Source organism: Camelus bactrianus, chromosome 18, assembly GCF_048773025.1.
Source record: "Camelus bactrianus isolate YW-2024 breed Bactrian camel chromosome 18, ASM4877302v1, whole genome shotgun sequence".
NCBI lineage: Eukaryota > Metazoa > Chordata > Mammalia > Artiodactyla > Camelidae > Camelus > Camelus bactrianus.
Window position 1 is genome coordinate 29,162,724 of NC_133556.1, and position 18,009 is coordinate 29,180,732.

Consider the following 18,009-nt stretch of genomic DNA (forward strand, 5'->3'; position numbering starts at 1 on the left):
ACTCCCACCAGCGATGTGTGAGAGTTCCCATTTTCATGTCTTCACTAATAGAGTGAGTTACCAAACTTTTGGTTTTTGCCAGTCAGAGAGGTATTTCTTTGTAGGCCTGACAGGGTTGTCATAAAGGTGTTTCTTTACATAGGTGTTCTCTGCCTAGACCCTCAGCTTGCACTGATGACTGGGACCTCTGGCACTTTTCCACTCAGGATACACTCAAAACAGGTTATCTGGGAAACGGTAGCTCCTGATCCTTACCAGTGGCTCCTTGTAGTCCAGCTAAGCCTCAGCCTGACAATGCCAGGGCTTGATTTCTTGAAGTGTTATACCCAGGAATTCCCTAGGAGAAGGTGCATAGTATCTGCTATTAGGTCATCTTTATAAATTTCTCAATTCTCAATTCAACATTTCAAATTTCTCAACTTGGACACAGGCAAACAGCACTATTAATTCATTAATTTAGAGCAGCATGTTTCTTTGACATGTTTCCAGACCAACACCATTTCAGCTAATTTCCAAACTGTCTTTGATATACAAATGAGGCCAGTTCTGATTATACCTAGTCTGTCTTGGAGGTGTGCAGTGTGATAGTTGTGTTTTATCAGTCAGTTCTTACCCTGGTTAGAGTCCCTGTGTGACTCTGGGAAAATTATTTTTGTACTTTCCTATTCATCTATAAACTGGGTTGGCGATAATTGCCTCAGAACTGTGAGAATTAAGTATAGGGATTTTGGAGTCAAACCACAAGGATCCTTGCATCCTAACGCCATTGCTCAGGAGTTTGGAGACTATGCCTCCATTTCTTCATCTGGGAAATGGGTACCTTGAGGGTCCCTGTGCAGCTGTGTTGAGGCTGTATTGTTTCTGTGACTGTTCGGTTGACAACATAGGCTGGTCTCAGGCTAAGTGATTGCCGGCCATGGTCATTGCTGCCAGGCAGGCAGAGTCAGGGACAGCACCTTCATGGTGCTGTGTGTGGAGGGACGGCCTCCAGCAGCAGTAAGACCTGTGTGCCTGCCATGTGCCAGTCCTGTCCTCAGGTACCCTGAGTGGTTTGTGTTTTATCACACTACCCCTGAGTTACAGAGTGGATTGGATTACTTCTAGTAAGTGGTGGATTATGATTAGGACTTAGTTTTTAGGCTCCAGTACTTTTTTTTAAAGCTGCTCTTTGGTTTAGGAACCAATCTGAAATTGAGAAGCACATTGAAGAGAGGGAGGAGCAGTGAAACAGAGCCGAGAAGGTGGCAGATATCTCTACCCTCTGCCTATTCTATGTTGTGAAGTTTACTGTCTGATTTTTAGCTTATTAGATGATCTGAGTCCATAGCCAGTTTGTATCTGCTTAAGATGCAAGTGGTTGCACTGGCAGAATTGCTAGATGTCTGTTCCCCACTCAGCCCCTGTTGAGTGGATCCCTGGCTCTGTCTTGTGTATGAGATCACTTTTCTTGAGTAGACAACAGAGGAATTCTGCACCGAAGTCTCAGCACCTGTGCATAAGTGACTCTGGGTTATCTCAGGCGGGTCTATTAGGAGCTATTGTCCCAGTTGAGCACATGTGGGGCGTGACTTGAGTCAGCTCACTGGATCTCTGATCCTGGTGAGTCCCTCCCTACCTGTCAGCAGAGCTCAACTCTTATGTATTTTCTGGAAGTGCAGTGCATGCAGGCAAACAAATGCCAGTAATTTCCTATACTGCTTATTTGACTTGAGCACAGTGAAATGTTTATTGAGGTTATTGGGGTGACCAACGACAGGAAAGAGGTCCTCAATTCCAAATGTGTGGAGTGAAATGTGGGAGTTGGCCTTGGTGGATGAGGATGCTTTAGCCTTTCTCCAGCATCCTGGGGACATGGCACCATCACAGAGCCTCTTCTCTGTCGTGACCTACTCTCATGTATGCATTCATTTGAAGAGAGTATTTGAGATTTCTGGACGAAATAACCCTCAGTGTCCCTACTGTCAGGTCACACTAATCCTTGTGGAGTGCTTTCTTATCAGCTGACCTGCTTTTTCCTGACCATATTTGGGGGGAGGGACATAGATTATCACCACTTGGTGTGTTGGCCTAACTTTCATCTGCCTTATCATTTTCACTCAGAACTTTCTTTTCGCTATTTTTTGGTGGTAGATCACACTGTCTAACCCTGTCATCCACTGCTAAACTCACTTGCTGTGTATTTAATTGATGCTGACATTAGCAGGCTGACTCACTGGTGTAACTTAGGAGGTGCCTGACAGTTGGAAAAGTGATGGCCTATTTGTATGTTTATCTGAAGTTATACTGGGGCCTTTGACTAGTTTGGGCAAACTAACTGCCTGGCGTTTGTCAACACTTATTAATTAGTATTTTATTGTTTTCCACCAACTCTTTTCAGAGTGTCTTTTCCTTTATCTCTTTGGGTAAGTAGTAACCAGTTTTCCCGCTACTTTAGATGGTAGGCAATAACTAAACGTGTTCACAGCTCTCAGTAACATTTGTTCTATTGTTTTGTTTTGAGGTGGAAGGGGGAACTCTACCCTCAGAACATGAGGGAATAATATTTACGTGGCTCACAAAGACCAGTGAGTACATCATCTGCATCTCCCACAACTCACCAGGAGAGGGCCTCTAACATTAGTCTCAGTGTAGCCTTTTCTGTCCCTCAGAGAACACTGTTAGTTATGGCCAAGTGTTTTAATTTTCCTCACAAATTTCTTGGAAATGTTATTGAGGGATGGGGGTTCTTTTGAAAAATTTTGGAAATAAATAAATCAGTTGAGAAGACCTTGCTTCTGAATGATCATTTGGTTTAACAAAGCCCCTTGATTTAATGTGATTGTGGACATGTTAGCTGTAGTGTAGTTTAAGATCTTCCCACTGAACCCGCAGGCTTTAAGAAATCAACCCAGGAGTGTATTTCCTATCAAACAGATGAGTTCTGGGGTTGTCTGTATGTCATTGATTGTAGCTCTCTGCTTCCCCTGAACCAGGCGATGGATCACTTGGAGTCCTTTATCGCTGAGTGTGATCGGAGAACTGAGCTTGCCAAGAAGCGGCTGGCAGAGACGCAGGAGGAAATCAGTGCAGAAGTTTCTGCAAAGGTATGCCTGGGAGGCCTTCGCCTCAAGTTGTTGATGTAAATCACCGTCTTGTGAAAACTGGGCTGCCAGCTAGCTAGCAGCTCACTGTCAGCAATGGTTGTGCATCTTTAGGGTGGATGGTACTCAGAGCCTTGGTTGTTCTGCTAAGGAGGGAAGGCCATCACCAAGTTCTCAGCCCCAAGGGGCTGTAGCCTCTGTCCCTCCCCACACCGTTCATGTTTTTTGAAGTTTGTTTTTTTAATGTTCCTCCATAATAGGAAATGGGAGAAAGTTAGTAGGGAAATGGTTAAACTATGGTGCATCCGTATCATGGAAGAAGAAAGTAGATCTGTTTAGAATTGACCTGTGTGTCGTCTGAGTTACTCTTGTTGCCTCTTCAGCAGAACTCTCTTCAGTGTTTTTTTTCCTTTCAGTTTTATAAAAGCATTTCTTAGGAAATAGGCAGTTGCTAACTGGACCAAAGATGCTGTTTTATTTCTGACAGCAAATCCCAATAATTAGGCATTTTGCTTACAGTGTAAGTGTATGAATTTAAATGCACACATTTTATTACCCTTACCTGGAAGAATGATCTATAATATAAGACATAAAAAGACAGCCTAGAAACTGACCAACACAATGATCCTTGCAATCTGTGGGAAGTAAGAGGTGCTGCTGCTTTTATTGCAACGCAGTGCTTGGGTTTAGTTTACTGTCAGTCTCAGTGGTAGCAGTAGGGGTGTGGTAATTGTTAGAATTCGCATATGATCAGTGAGGGTTTCAGCCTGTTTATTTTCGGTGAAAAAAACAAATGCAGTGAAACACTCATTTTCTTTGCATTAAAAAGTCTTTCGGTTTTAGATGTCTGCTTACCTGATTGTTTTTCTCTCTCCCAGGCGGAAAAAGTACATGAGTTGAACGAAGAAATAGGAAAACTTCTTGCTAAAGCTGAGCAGCTGGGAGCAGAAGGAAATGTGGATGAATCCCAAAAGATTCTTATGGAAGTGGAGAAAGTCCGTGCAAAGAAAAAAGAGGCTGAGGTTGGTGAGAAAAATGTCTTAGAGAAGGAGGAAACTTAGTAACTTCAGAGAATTGACCATTTGGGCTAAAATTAAGCTGTGCCTCCATGTTTTGAATATTGGGAAGGAGTTAGAAATAGGGTGGTATATTGGCAGGATAGTAGAATTGAGAGTCAGCACACACTTGAGTTTGTGTCTTTGCTCTGCCCCCATGACCCCTGTGTGGCCTCAGACTAGTCTCTTGCCAGCTCTGAGCATAATTTCCATGTGTGAAGTGCAGTCCTGAGTGTAAAAGTCAGTGGGGGAGTGTTAGTGAGCACCTCGTGTCTGTCCCTCTGGCTCCCATGAAGTTGGGGGGCCATGGTGGGTGTCAGCTTGTGTGATTGGGCTGGACTTGTGTGGATGCTGTGAGAATAAGGCCTGGTGTTCTTAGTGATGCCACGTCTTCAGTGGAGAGATCCGTATCGGTTGGGGTGGTAGCCAGGTGCCTTCAGGACCCAGTGTTTCTATCAGTGACAACCGTCTTCTTCCTAGATTATTTTCTTTATTGGATCCTCTCTGGTTCTCCGGTCCTCACCACTGGAATTGGATGTGGCTTGGGTTGGCTTCTAGAGTGGTGGGAATGGTAGAGTCAGAGGAAGACAGGGATAGGTGTGTTGCTTTAGTTGGTGCTCACTGTGTGATAGGCACTTTTATAGTTATGAGCAAGCTGGGAGATTCCCTTCTCTGGTGGAGATGGCACTGGTGTGGGGCAAGGTCCAGAGAGAAGAGGTGTGAGCAGTGGATAAGATTGATTGATGAAGATGGGTGCTTAAAATAAATGTGATCTCGGTTTGAGAGTGACTTGGAGTACAAGGTGTCTCCAGGTAGGGCAGGGTGATCCTGGAAGGCCCCTTAGCTGAGACCCAGATGAGAAGGTTCTTAAAACGGAGGGGTAGGGAGGCTGAGTGGGGTGAGATTGCAAATAGACTCCCTAGTGAAAGGCTGGTTTCGGTTGTTGCTGTGCCCCTGGCTCATCATGGTGTCTGACACATAGTAGGAGCTCAGTGATGATAAGCTGAATGCATGAATAGTGCCCAGGACCTGTGGGTGTGGGAGTGAGACCCACTGAGGCAGTGATGTAAGTGAAGAGATCATTGTCAAGAGTGCTTTCCAGATTGAGGTCAGCAGCGCTTGTCTGTGGGGAGATGGTGCTGAGCTGATGCATCGTGCCCCTGACCACCCAGCACCCCCTTCCGTGACATCTGTAGGTGATATATATAGCCCATTCTTAACAGAAAGGGGAGGAGACAAGCACTCACAATGTGAACCTGCATATTTAAGTCCTGCGTTTTGCACAGAATTTAAATCCTTGTATGTTTATGTAAGTCCTACATAAAAATTCTTAGAGGGTCTAAATCTCTGTATACTTAAATAGGAAATTTGTGTTTATATGTAGAAAAAAGTCAGGCCCCCTGGACTGCTGACAGCTTCAGCAGAAAGGCTAGAGGGTCAGGAAGGAAGCTCTGGCCTCTGGGTGAATCCCGAGGCCAAGCCCTTCTGCTTTGAAGAGCAGAGCAGTCACCAGAAACTGTTAGGTGTCTCTGAGGTTTGTGCATAGGCTAAAGTAATTGTAGATGTGGGAGTCACCACTCGGATGTCTGCAGACAGCTGAAGGGGCAGAAGGATATGGGTCACAGGGCTGCTCATGGCCAGGACTGCCGAGTGTCCTTGCCTTGGCCACTGTCCCCTGTCTCCATCACCCAAGTGCCCCCAGGTGGCAGTGCCCCTTCCTTAAAACCACCAGGCAAGACAAGATGGTGTCAGGGAGACCTCGGCAGTGCTGGTCTCTGTAGTGCCCTTTCTGCCCTCATTAGCGGGCAAGGCTGTTTAGGAGTCCTAAGAAATAATACAGAGATGCTCTGTGCTGTTTACCCAGTTTCCCCCAATGGTACCGTCTTAAAAAACTATAGCATAACATCTCATGGAAAGGATACTGACACTGATTCAGAACATCCATCCCTCCAAAGGTCCTGCCTGCTGCCCTTTTGTAGCCATGCTCACTTGTATGACTCCTGGCAACCACTAATCTGTCTTCCATTCTTAAGCTTTGGTCATTTTAAGAATGTTATATAATGGAATCATACAATATGTAACCTTTGGGATTGACTTTTTTCATTCAGCATAATTACAATTTATTTTGAAAGATATTAGAGGATGGCATTCAAAGTTTCAAAACTACAGAAAGGGGCAGAATAGTATCACAAATATTTGTGTACCCACCATACTTAGCACTTTGACTTTGGCTTACAATTTTTTTTTCCTTCTAATGAAAGATGTAGCATTATAATGGAAGCTTGAGTTCCCAATGTTTCTTTCTCTAGTCCCAGTTCTCTCCCCACCCAGAGATGAGAGCGTGCATTTAACATAATCTTCAGCGCTGTCCCTGTACTTCATAGGACACGTGTACATGTAAACTACGTGTGCACCTTGGGCATTTAAAAGTCCTGTGTCAGCGCTGCAGGTCTTCTTGTGTTGTCACCTGTGTTGTTGGTGAGCTCCTTCCAAGAATCCTCAGGCAGATGTGTTCAGTCAGTGATGCATTCATTTAGTTGCTTTACTTCATTAGTTGGTATGTTCATTTAGTTCATTTAGACTGCTGGAGGACTCCATTTCAGGGGCACATGGCTGTCCATTGGCAGCGGTTTTCTAGGTTACTGATGGTTTCTCATTTTACAACCAGTTCTGCTGTGTGTGTCCTTGCACCTGTTCTTTGGTGCAAGTGTGAGTGTCCTGGGATGTCACCTGGAAGGAGAGTTTCTTATGATCCCACTGTACAGACAGATTATTGAGTTGCACTTTGTGGCAGCTGTACCAGCTGAGACTCCTGCCATCAGTGTGTGAGAGTGCCTGTTTTCTTTATATCTTTGCCAGTTTAGTGAATGATGTGGTAACTTATTTTAATTTGCATTTCCCTGGGAATGTTTGGAATGTGTGAATTAATGGAAGATGATTACATTCCGTCTTCCCTTTAAGGATAAATGACTATTGAAATGCATTTCTTAAACTTAGATTTTGAAGGAGCATTTTAACTTAAGCACAAGCAGCAATAATGATGTCCTGTCCTGGTCCATTTTCTTTTGTATTTTGAGTATTTTGCTCTGAGGCCGAGTGACTGCTTGTAAGTAGGGTAAGACTGCACTGGCTGCAGGAGGGAGTGTGTTTCGTTTGTTCTGTTGTACACCCTTCCTTTGAAGAAAGTGTCTAATGTGTTTGTCCTTCTGAATTTTAACTCTCAGGGCTGCACTGGGATATAGTTTCCTGGATATTGGGACAGTCTTCATGGATTCTCTTATGTTTTTTGCTTGACAATTTGTTTTAGTATTTTTCTTTTCTTAAGGCCCCTGTTGAAGATTCTCACCTCTTCTCTAGTCCTCCTAGAGCTCTCCACCATAGCAGAGACCTACCTTCCTTCCCTGCTAGCCTTTTTAGAACACACAGCATCCTGTTTGAGTATTCTGAATACCCCTTGTTGCTTTGAAATCATGACTGTTCATTTCTTACATAAACAGTTAACATTGGATTGGTTCCAAATATCTGAAGGTTTGTAAAAATTCAGTTTCTGTGTATTTAAAAGTCATCTCTGTAGCCCATTCAAATGTTTACATTTTAGGGGTTGAGTATATGGTAGCGTTTGAGTATACTTCACTTTTATCACTCTGTTCCCGTTCTCCAGGAAGAATACAGAAATTCCATGCCTGCATCCAGTTTTCAACAGCAGAAGCTGCGTGTCTGTGAGGTCTGTTCAGCCTACCTTGGTCTCCATGACAATGACCGTCGTCTTGCAGACCACTTCGGGGGCAAGTTACACTTAGGGTTCATTCAGATCCGTGAGAAGCTTGATCAATTGAGGGTATGTTAATGTCCTGTGTTTCTGAAGAAACCTGAAAAGTCTTGTGATCACCTTTACATTTCTTTGCTTGTAGAAAGCCTTAATTTGCGATCCTAAGATCATGCCTTGGGTTTTGTGGTGAACTACTCAGAATTTATCAGTTTGTGCACGTAAGAGACCTGAGATCGCAGAATCTAGCAGGGCCTTCGGTATTTATTTAGTCTGTAACCCCTTGTGCACAGAAGAAAATGACAATATCCAGTTCCAGGGTACAAGATAGTTCTTGCACACCTCTGGAAAAGCGTATTTGGAGATGGGAAAGAGCCAGTAAGTAGTCTGTAGTTTTTCTTTTCAGACAGAGGCCAACACATGGAGGGTGATCAGGCTAGAAGGATGAGAAGGTGGTGGGGGGTTTCCTGATAGCCCTGTCCCACCACGGATGCCTCTGTCCCTTCCTCATGTTAGGCTTAAAAGTATTAGATATCCTAGGTATAGAACGCTGAGAAGGAGGGTTAAACAGGTTTCATATATTTTGAGTTGTCTTCTTCAAACTGATGGAACCTTCCCTATTGGGTACTAGACCCTACGATGGGCTGCTAGGAAACATGCAGGCCTTCTCTCCAGACACCTGGCGTCCGTGGAAGGACAGATACATGGTATCTGACTGTAGGACACCACAGTCAAGGCCTTGGGCCTTGTGGCCCTCAAGAAGGAGCAACAGGTGGCAGAGCCCTGCACACAAGGAGGGGTTCCACAGTAGGTGATGCGTGACTTGGCACTAAGAGAGGGAGTTGGGTGGCAGTGAGGATATTCTCACCACTGATCTTGAAACATTTTGCTCCTGTGCTCCGAGTAGAAATTTGAAAGATGATACTCTTTATCACACATTTTTAAGTTGGAATTTTTTAAATTATAAGTTTATCACATAAAACATGTAGAGTATTTTATATGTACCCAATAGAATATAAATAAAAATTTGGTATCAACTACCATCACCATTAAAAATCTGCTCCTTAGCAGTTGGAATTGTTGCATCCCATTTTTCCTTTAAATTGTATTTTCATCCCATAACATCCCCAAATTTTGTCCTTGTAGTTTTTATACTTGAAAGCGTTCTGTTTTTTTTAAGATGTATCTTTGCATCAGGATATACTGAAATTTCCCCCCCGAAACCTTAAGAACTTAAGTATTAACTTAATGTGGAAATCATCTTTTATCATTGGTCTAATCAACAGCATATAGTTGATAGAACAACACAGATAAATTATGGATTTTGATAAATAGTCATTAAACTATTGACAGAAAATGTATTTGGAAGTGTACCTCTTAACGATGAGGAGGGTGGGAGTCCTGTGCCCTAATTGGAGATGGGTTTGCTCACAGTGGTCCCAAGGGTATTCACACCTCAGGGCCCCACAACAAGGTAGACGCAAGATGGTAAGAGGCAGGGCTTTTGTCAGGTAGGGGAACATGGTGTTTTAGGGAACAGGGACGGTTTGGAGAGGAGACGATGCCAGACCACAGGCCAGATGAACGAAATCAGAGGGGTAGAGTTAGAGGTGCCAGGTGGGAAGGTTCTTGCACATGAGAGTGCTCTGAGGAGGAAAATTTGCCTCTCTCCCCATCCTTGCTATGCCCTCTCTTCCAGGGGGCCTGAGAGTTAAAGTCATCCCCCATAGACCTTTGTCTCTAACTCTTCCCCCTACGTTACCCTCTGGGGGCTTCATTTCCCTTGGCAGAGCGATGAGGGGATGGGAGCATTGAAAGGTTCTGATGTGGGGGTCTTTTGAGCTAAGCTGTGTGGATGATGCTCCAGTAGAGGGGTTTCTAGGCCACTCCTGCCTGTTGGGCTTCCTTTTCTGTTGCACTCACCATAATTGAGCTTGATGCGACAAGTGTGGAGCTGATGGTCCACCTCCCTGGCTTGCTGTCCCCATGAGGCCATCAGCACCCCAGAACAGGGTGCTCCTTGGCAAGGGAGCTTGCCTCCCAGCAGCAAGATGTGTTTGGTCAGGTACACGTGTTCTCTTTTACACAAAGTTTGTGGGGTCTCCTTTGGGTAAAAAAGTAACTTTCTGGATTGATTTGAAGCAATGTGATAAACTTTCTGTGACTTACAAGTACAGCACCTTCTAGAATACACAGTTTGTCATTGAATTTATAAACTGTAATAGTTTTTTTTTCACCATGTATTTTCCATCGTTTAAAAGGTTTTAAAAAGAATTGTGTTTCTGTGTCCTGAGTTTATCTTAGGTTCTTAAATTGCCAATACCAAGGTCAAGGTACTTTGTTAAACAACCTTTGTACTCCACTTTCCGTAACTTGCTTTTATCTTTCAATTTTTCGCTTATTTAGAAAACTGTGGCTGAAAAGCAAGAGAAGAGAAATCAGGATCGACTGAGGAGGAGAGAGGAAAGGGAGCGGGAGGAGCGGCTGAGCAGGAGGTGAGCCCACTGTGATGTGGCCTAGGGAAACACTCCTCATTTCTATGCCCTGTTGCTTGTGACACTTGAGGTCTGGCTGGCCCCAGAGGACCTGTACACAGCTGTGTGGCGAGGACAGTGCCATCCAAGCTGCATGAACAGCTGTGGTGACCTCATTCTCACCTGTAAAGGTGTGGCCCTCAGAAGGACCTGCTGCTCCTGCCTCCTGTGGTTTCAGCACTTGGCCCGGAAGACAGGCAGGAGCTGAGATTCCGGAAGAGAGCCCACTCTCACACTGTCACACCCACAGTGGGCACGACCCACCTGGGAAAGGCTCTGGTGTGGGTGAGAGGTGGAAGCAGTGAGAACATGAGCTGGCAGGGAGGGTCCAGGCCAAGGAGGTGGCAGTTTGAACCATGGGAGAACAGGAAGGGTCTGGATGTGTTCTGAGATAGAGCTGATAGGATTTGCTGGTAGATGGTTGGAGGGGGAATGGAACTGGCCTCATGGTTTCTGATCTGAAGGTCGGGGCCACTAGGGGCATTGTACTGGGGTGAGGAAGAGCTGGGGAATAGAGTTTCGCTCTGGCCGTATTTGATTTGAGATGCCTAAGAGACATCCAGGTGGAGACTCAAATCTAGTCAGAGTTCAGGGTAGAGGCTGGAGCCAGCAGTGACCATGCTCTCGTGTTGGACACAGCTGCTTGTCCTTGAAAGGCTAGGAACGGCTTTCCTGAAGGAATTCTTCAGGATCACTCTGGGCAAATGTTTGTTGTGTTTTTTGTATTTTCATTATTTTAATTATCTAACATTCTGATTTATTATAAACAGACTAAAACAATACAAAACTGTATTAAGCAAAACACACAAGGGTCTTTTTACACAGAGGTGACCACTGTCGTGGGACGTGTTGTGTGCACAGGTACACGGCTTCCACATGTAAGACCTTCCCATAGCAGGTGTGCTCTTGATGGCTACACAGCACCCTGCAGTGATCTTGTACTCAACTGTCCTTTTTACCCTCCACTTCTACCCTTTTTGCACACCCCTCCCCCACCTCTTTCAACCACCAGTCTGTTCTCTGTGTCTATGAGTTTGATTTTTTTTTTTTTTTGATTCTACATAGAACTGAGGTCATACCGTATTTGTCTTTTTCTATCAGACTTGTTTCATTTAACATAATGCTCTCAGGGTCCATCCGTGTTGTTGCAAATGGCAGAATTTCCTTTTTTTTAATGGCCAAACAACACCCCTTTGTGTGTTTGTGTGTGTGTGTGTGTGTGTGTGTATATATCTGTGTGTATATATATACACACACACACACATCATTTTTATCTGTTTGTCTGTCGGTGGACACTTAGGTTGTTTCTGTGTCTAGGCTATTGTAAATAATGCAGCAGTGAACATGGGGGTATAGGTATCTTTTCAAGGTACTGATTTTTTTTCCTTTGGGTAAATACTGAGAATTGGAATTGCTGAATCATATGGTAGTTCTGTTTTAATATTTTTTTGTTTGTTTCAAACTAGTTGATTTAAGGGTTCCATTTTCACTCTTCAGTAGATTTTATGTATTTCTCATAAGCTTCTTCACTCATTAGTTCATCTAGTTCTGAAGGATTACTGAGTGTCATCTTGATCAGCCAACCATCTTCATAACAAGATTTGTTGACAAGTCTTGGATTTTCTGCTAGAGCTTCATTAATTTCAGTAACTTCTCCAGATAGAGGAGTATAGAGTTCACTGGCAGCTTTCACACTTTCCAAAGCACCAAACTCCTCTTGTTTGTTCAATTTTGTCCCAACTTCAGGCAGACTACAGTAAACAACATCTCCCCAAGCTTCCTGTGCAAAATTGCTGATTCCTACTGTTCCAACACCGTTTTCTTTCGTTATCCATTCATGTTTGTCTGTGAATTTGCGCACGGGGAGCAGAGCCGGGCCGGTGCGCAGTGTCTGGACTGCGCCCACCCGCAGCCCGCAAGGCCGCGGCAGGCAGGGTGTGGCGGGCACAGAGATGGCGCTCAGGCTGCAGACTGTGGCCCGCACGCTCCGCGCCGCTAGCAGCGCCATGTTCGCAGGGGTGCAGAGGGTCGTGGCGCAGCACCTCGGGTACCCCAGCCAGTGGGGGTGTGTCGGGGGTGGCCCCGAGCCGGAGCTAGCCAGAGTGAGCTGGCTGGACTGGGATGGGGGCCTGTTTTAATTTTTTTGAAGAATTTCCACATTGTTTTTCCACAGTGGCTGCACCAGTTTACATTTCCCACCAATAGCCCACATCCTCGCCAACACTTGTTATTTCCTGTCTTTTTTGATAATAGTATTTGACAGGTGTGAGGTGATATCTCATGATTTTGATTTGCATCTCCCTGATGATTAGTGATGCTAAGCATCTTTTCATGTTCATGTTGGCCCTCTGTATGTCTTCTTTGGAAAGATGTCTATTCAGATCCTCTGCTCATTTTTTAATCGAATATTTTTTTTCTGTTTAGAGTTATATGAGTTCTTTATATATTTTGTGTATTAGTCCCTTGTCAGATACGTGTTTTGCAGATACTTTCTCCCATTCAGTATGTTGCCTTTTTATTTTGTTGATGGTTTCCCTTACTGTGCAGAAGCTGTTTAGTCTTAACGTCTCAGTTGTTGGCTTTTGCTTTTGTTGCCTTTGCATTTTAATTTTTGAGGACTAAGTTTTTATAAAGAGATTTTTGAATGAGTACTCTAGTGATTATCTTTGTATATTTTGAGGGTTTATAACATTATTTAGAATTCTGGGGATAAAGGAATTTAATATATAAATATTGGTAGGTTTTATAAAAATTGCTTTCCAAGGTGCTTTATCATATCACCCTCCGGCAACATGGTGTATGAGCATCTTTTGTCACTTCCTCCTCAGCACAGGTTGGTGGCACCCTCTTAGAGCAGGGTGTGAAATGACACCTTGTTGTGCATTTCTTGGGTTGCTGATTGTATAATGTTTCCTAAGGAGCTCATGTGACCCTCACTGGCAGTGAACCTGTGTTTGGAAGGTGAATATTCTTCTCAGCTCTCTGTCTGCCATGTGACTGTCTGCATAGTTGAGCTGGTGTCCACTGTGAAGAGTTTGCAGAGCCTCTAGTTAAACTCAGTGCAGCACGGACCCCTGGGGGCGGGGGCTGGGGGCAGGCCTCCTGGCACGTCTCTGTTGGAAGTTGGCCCTTCTTCACCATGTGCACTTGGCGTACCTCCCCTCAAATGTAAGGGAAGGGGCTGTTTTGGGGAAATTATTCATGTTTTTCTCCATTTTAGGTCTGGATCAAGAACCAGAGATCGCAGGAGGTAGGTTTCCAGATCTGTTAGAGCATTCTCAGTAAGATATTCTTTTCCGCATGTGTTTTTCTTAATACTCAAAATTGGTAACATCACAGTTATTATGTGGTGGTCAGGGATGGCTCATAAAGGGCACAGGACATGGGTGAGACTCAAGTCCTGTGTGTAGTTGGGGTAGGTTGGGGACTAGTGCAGCTTGGGGATGGGGAGTCCATTGTCCATGAAGGGGATGATCAGGGCCCCACTGAGGCCTGTCTGTCGGGCAGCTGGGAATTTCCTGGCAAATTTTCAGGAGGCATCGGTGGGAAGGGTCTGGCCATAACCATTCTTGTAATAGATGGGACTGTTAAGAACCCAAGTGGTCAGTTTGTGGGAGAATAGGAGAGACAGCAGTAAAGCATCAGCAGAGCACGTCCACTGCAGGTCGCGTTCCCGGGACCGGCGTCGGAGGCGGTCAAGATCTACCTCCAGAGAGCGGCGAAAGTCTTCCCGGTCCCGGTCCCGAGACAGACACCGGCGCCACCGAAGCCGCTCCCGGAGCCACAGCCGGGGCCACCGCCGGGCATCCAGGGACCGGAGTTCAAAATACAAGTAACTACTCTGACTCCTTCAGTAGCTGCAACCAGGAGTGAGCCCCTTCTTGTATGCAAGGGTCTGGGGGTCTGTCATCTGTGGGACTGAGTACTAAGACCTTGAGGCACCAGGAACCTTAAGCCAAGAGCAGCAGATGGATTCAGGACTGGGACTGTGGAGGGCAATAGAGAGGGTCCCACATGGGCATGGGCATGCTCAGGGCAGCACACTCACTGTCACTTTGGTACACAGAGCCCCTCCTTATCTCTGTCATGGTTTTTTAAGGGAAAAACAAACCCACCACTAATAGTCTTACTCAGAGATGACCACTGTAGGCTTTGGTAAGATTGATTTTAAATATTGTTTTTTCCATTACTTATATAATGGATCATGTTCCACGTGTGAACTTTTGTATTTTCCTTTGTGCTGTTTACATTGTAGTGAAACCTTCCCTGTTATTGGAAACCTTTGCAAATATCACTTTCTAGTGGCTGCCTGACAGTCCCTGTCAGCGGGTTGAGCACAAGACAGCAGGCCGGTCTGCCCTCTGGCCTGCTGGGGGCCCTCCTAGCTATGGTGGGTCTTGGCCCTCCCTGACCTGGTCCAAGGTGTCGGTACCTGAGTTGCAGCCAGAAGGGAGTGCCAGCCCTCGCTGAGCCTCTGGTTCCCTTTCCCAGGTTCTCCAGAGAGCGGGCCTCAAGGGAGGAGTCCTGGGAGCGCGGGCGGAATGAGCGGGGGTCCACCGACTGGAGGCTGGAGAGTGCCAACGGGAAGGCCGCTTCTCGGAGGTCGGAGGAAAAGGAGGCCGGCGAGATCTGAACCTACCCCAAGGAGCTGTAAATAGTCCAATGAACGTCTGACACAGCCTAACATTACCTTTATATTTGCTGAATACAACTCATCTTTTGTAGTTTAACATTTCTATTGTTTTGGAGCTAGCTGTGAGTTCCTAGAGATGTACAGAGTTGCCCCTGTGTTCTGGGATATGTTGAGTGGGAATAAACAACCTGACAGACTGCCTCCTGACGGCCGCTGTGCGGTCTCTGCTGTCCCTGGTGCACTAGACATCATTGAGGCTTCCACGGGTGGGGGTGACACATGGGGGTCCATCTCTGAGCTCATCCTAGAGATGTGACTTGCTGTTGGACTCCCTTTGACTTTGGGCATATGACATGCTGCATGCCCTTGACCCCCAGATGGGCTCGAGCCAGATGTGTCCAGTCGTCTGCTCTCGGCTCCATGTGTCCTTCCTGTGTGTTGGAGCTGCCCTCTTCTGCACCCATTTCTCTGGAGGGCTGCCTGTCTGGGTTTTGGTCAGCAGCTTCAGCCTGGCGCTTGAGTGCAGGGGAGCTGCAATCCCCTCTTTTGGAGTTACTTAGAGCAAAGAAAGGCCCTTGGACAGTATCCACATGACAGCCATGAGGTCCTCAGAAGAGGGCGTGCTGGCTTTTGGGTCAGGGTCTGGCTTGACTCACACGTAGGGAGAGCTGGTGGTGGTACCTACCCTCCCTCAGCCCTTCTGCATGTACCAAGAGACTAAAGTCAGCCCTTCTGAAAAGTGTAACTGGGAGCTCTTTCCTCTTTCCACTTTTTGCAGGGAAGAGGTTTAGTTTTTGATGGAGCGTCTGATGGCTACATTGTGAAAGTCGCCCCCACCCCTCTGCAGAGCCTACTTGGCTCATTGGGTACATGGACACTGGGTCTGGAGCATGTGGCCACCAGTGCCATGATGTGCTCCAGGCTCACCTGCCACAGTCTGTCTCATTCTGGGAGGACGTGGGTCAGTGGGCTGCTCTGCTGCCCTGTGATGGGGGTCTTCCCTGGCCAGCTCTCTCCACGGGAAGGGGGTGCAGTGTCAGGATGGTGTCTCTCCACACAAGGGGCGCTACCCTGACCCAGGCTGGGCCAGAACACTGGAACATCTGTTCACAGTAGGAGACTACCAAAAAGCAAGGGTGAGTATCTCTGCTTGGGGGGTGGTATGGATGCAAGTTACCTGGGAGGAGGTGCCCCCTTCCTGGGTTTGGGAAGTGGGTACAAGTTGGTGAAAGGCCTTGAGGGGGAAAAAGGTGGTCCTGGGAGGGAATGAGAGCTGGGATCGTGGGTTCCCGACTCAGCTCTTCAACCTGGCCTGTGGTGGTCAGGGGCTGGACTGAAGCAGGAAGCGTTGGGGGCACAGCCAGGAGCCGGGCTCACACAGTACCTCTCACCTCCATTCTTCACCCCCTGGAGTGATGTTTGGGTTTTTTTTTGACTCTACCGTTCTAACCATTTGTGAGCATTCAGTTGAGTGGCATTCGGTGTGCTCAAGCTGTGCAATCATGACCATCGTGGAGTGGTTTTGAAAAGACAGGGAAGACAATGTCCTTGGACTTAGGAGTAGGCCTGGGGTCCCAGCCAGAAAGCAGATGGGGCAGGGGTAGAGATGCCCAGGACGGTCGAGAGGGCAGCTGCTGCTCCCCCTCACACGTGGACGCTGGTCACTCATCCCTGACCAAGTGTTGGGAGCCCTTGCTACCAGGCTCTTCCAGTCTCAGTGCTGGAGGCATCTGCCTGCCCCTGGCATACCCCAGGTGTGACCACAGGGGTGGAGAACCTGATTCCCTCAGGCCCGAGCCTCACGTTCCTAGTGCTGGCCAGACTCCTGGGTGCAGGAGTGCAGCAGACTGGCTGCAGCCCTTCACTCTGGGTGGGCAGTGAAAGAAGTCAGACTGGTGAGGGCAGTGCACACTCCAGGGTATGGGAGTGCTCTGAACATGCCACATCTCACACTGGGTGGGTTCCAACAGAGAGCAACTTCCTGATGGGGACCTGGAAGGTGTTTAGAGAAGGGGGTTTGGGCCAAAGGGCACCACCCACCTTGAGCCCCTCCTGCCCCCCAACTCTTTGAGAACACAATCCCTTGAGGAATCATTTGTTTATCAGGAAGGAGCAGGGATGCAAGTCAGGAGGGGATTGCAACCCTGGAGAGAGATGGGTCAGCTAAGCCAGTAGGTACAGATCCTCCAGGTCCCGAGGTCTTGGTGGATTCCAAGCCCTTTTGGTTAACCCCAAGACTGTGTGGTGCCCTCAGCCCCTCCCTGTCACCACATTCTCAGAGGGACTCCCGCACCACTCCATGCTTCTGGCCAGTGGTGGGGATGGAGTGTGACATGGTGGTCAACACCTTGTGTGGATTGTGGGGTCTCCCTAAGTGCACTTGGAAGGTAATTCTTGTTCTTCGTGGACCTTAGGAGGTTGAGTCATCATGCCCTCCGTGCTGGCACAGTGTCCACTTTGTCCTCTCCCTCACCACACCCACAGGTACTGTCTAGCGCAGGAGGCTGCTTGTGGACAGGCACAAGGTCTGCCACTAGGCGGCCCTCCCTCCCCAGGGTCCCTGTGTCTCAACACTCATAGTCCTCTGGCACTTTCCTGCTTCTTGGTTCTGCTCGTCTCTTTCCCACCCTGGGGCTCCTGGCTCATGTCCCACGTGCTCCCCTCCCCTCCTGGCCAGCTCCCATCCCTGTGTCACTCAGGCAGCCTGTGGGAGAGAGAAGTTGTGATCAGCTAGCCAAGGGGACTTCCCCCACCTGGACCCTGGCCAGCTTCAGGCTTAAATTTGTATTGAGGTATGATTAACAAATAATGTTTTTAGTTTCAGGTGTGCCACACAATGATTTGTATATGTGTGTATTGTGAAGTAATAACAGAAGTCAGATTAACATCTGTCCCCAAACATGGTCCCCCAATTTTCTTTCTTTAAGCTAAACTGTCAGCA

At 46.8% G+C, this 18,009-nt stretch overlaps 2 protein-coding genes across 5 annotated transcripts in view; one reads left to right on the plus strand and one right to left on the minus strand.

The window, feature by feature from the left end:
- LUC7L (LUC7 like) overlaps nt 1-15,275 on the plus strand; it is a 28,760-nt gene extending 13,485 nt beyond the window's left edge. For 3 of the 4 annotated variants that reach the window (XM_074346711.1, XM_074346708.1, XM_074346710.1), the window contains 7 exons: nt 2,973-3,083; nt 3,959-4,102; nt 7,797-7,973; nt 10,308-10,396; nt 13,656-13,685; nt 14,100-14,267; nt 14,927-15,275. In XM_074346711.1, coding sequence (XP_074202812.1) covers nt 2,973-3,083; nt 3,959-4,102; nt 7,797-7,973; nt 10,308-10,396; nt 13,656-13,685; nt 14,100-14,267; nt 14,927-15,068 — 861 coding nt within the window. In that variant the 3' untranslated portion in view covers nt 15,069-15,275. Of the gene's footprint in view, nt 1-2,972; nt 3,084-3,958; nt 4,103-7,796; nt 7,974-10,307; nt 10,397-13,655; nt 13,686-14,099; nt 14,305-14,926 lie in introns of all 4 variants that reach the window. The other variant, XM_074346709.1, reaches the window with a different exon arrangement.
- Nucleotides 11,922-12,443, minus strand: LOC105065743 (glycine cleavage system H protein, mitochondrial-like). Its single transcript, XM_010950912.3, has one exon. It carries the CDS (start codon nt 12,441-12,443, stop codon nt 11,922-11,924), a length of 522 nt encoding a protein of 173 aa, XP_010949214.1.
- Nucleotides 15,276-18,009: the final 2,734 nt, after the last annotated feature.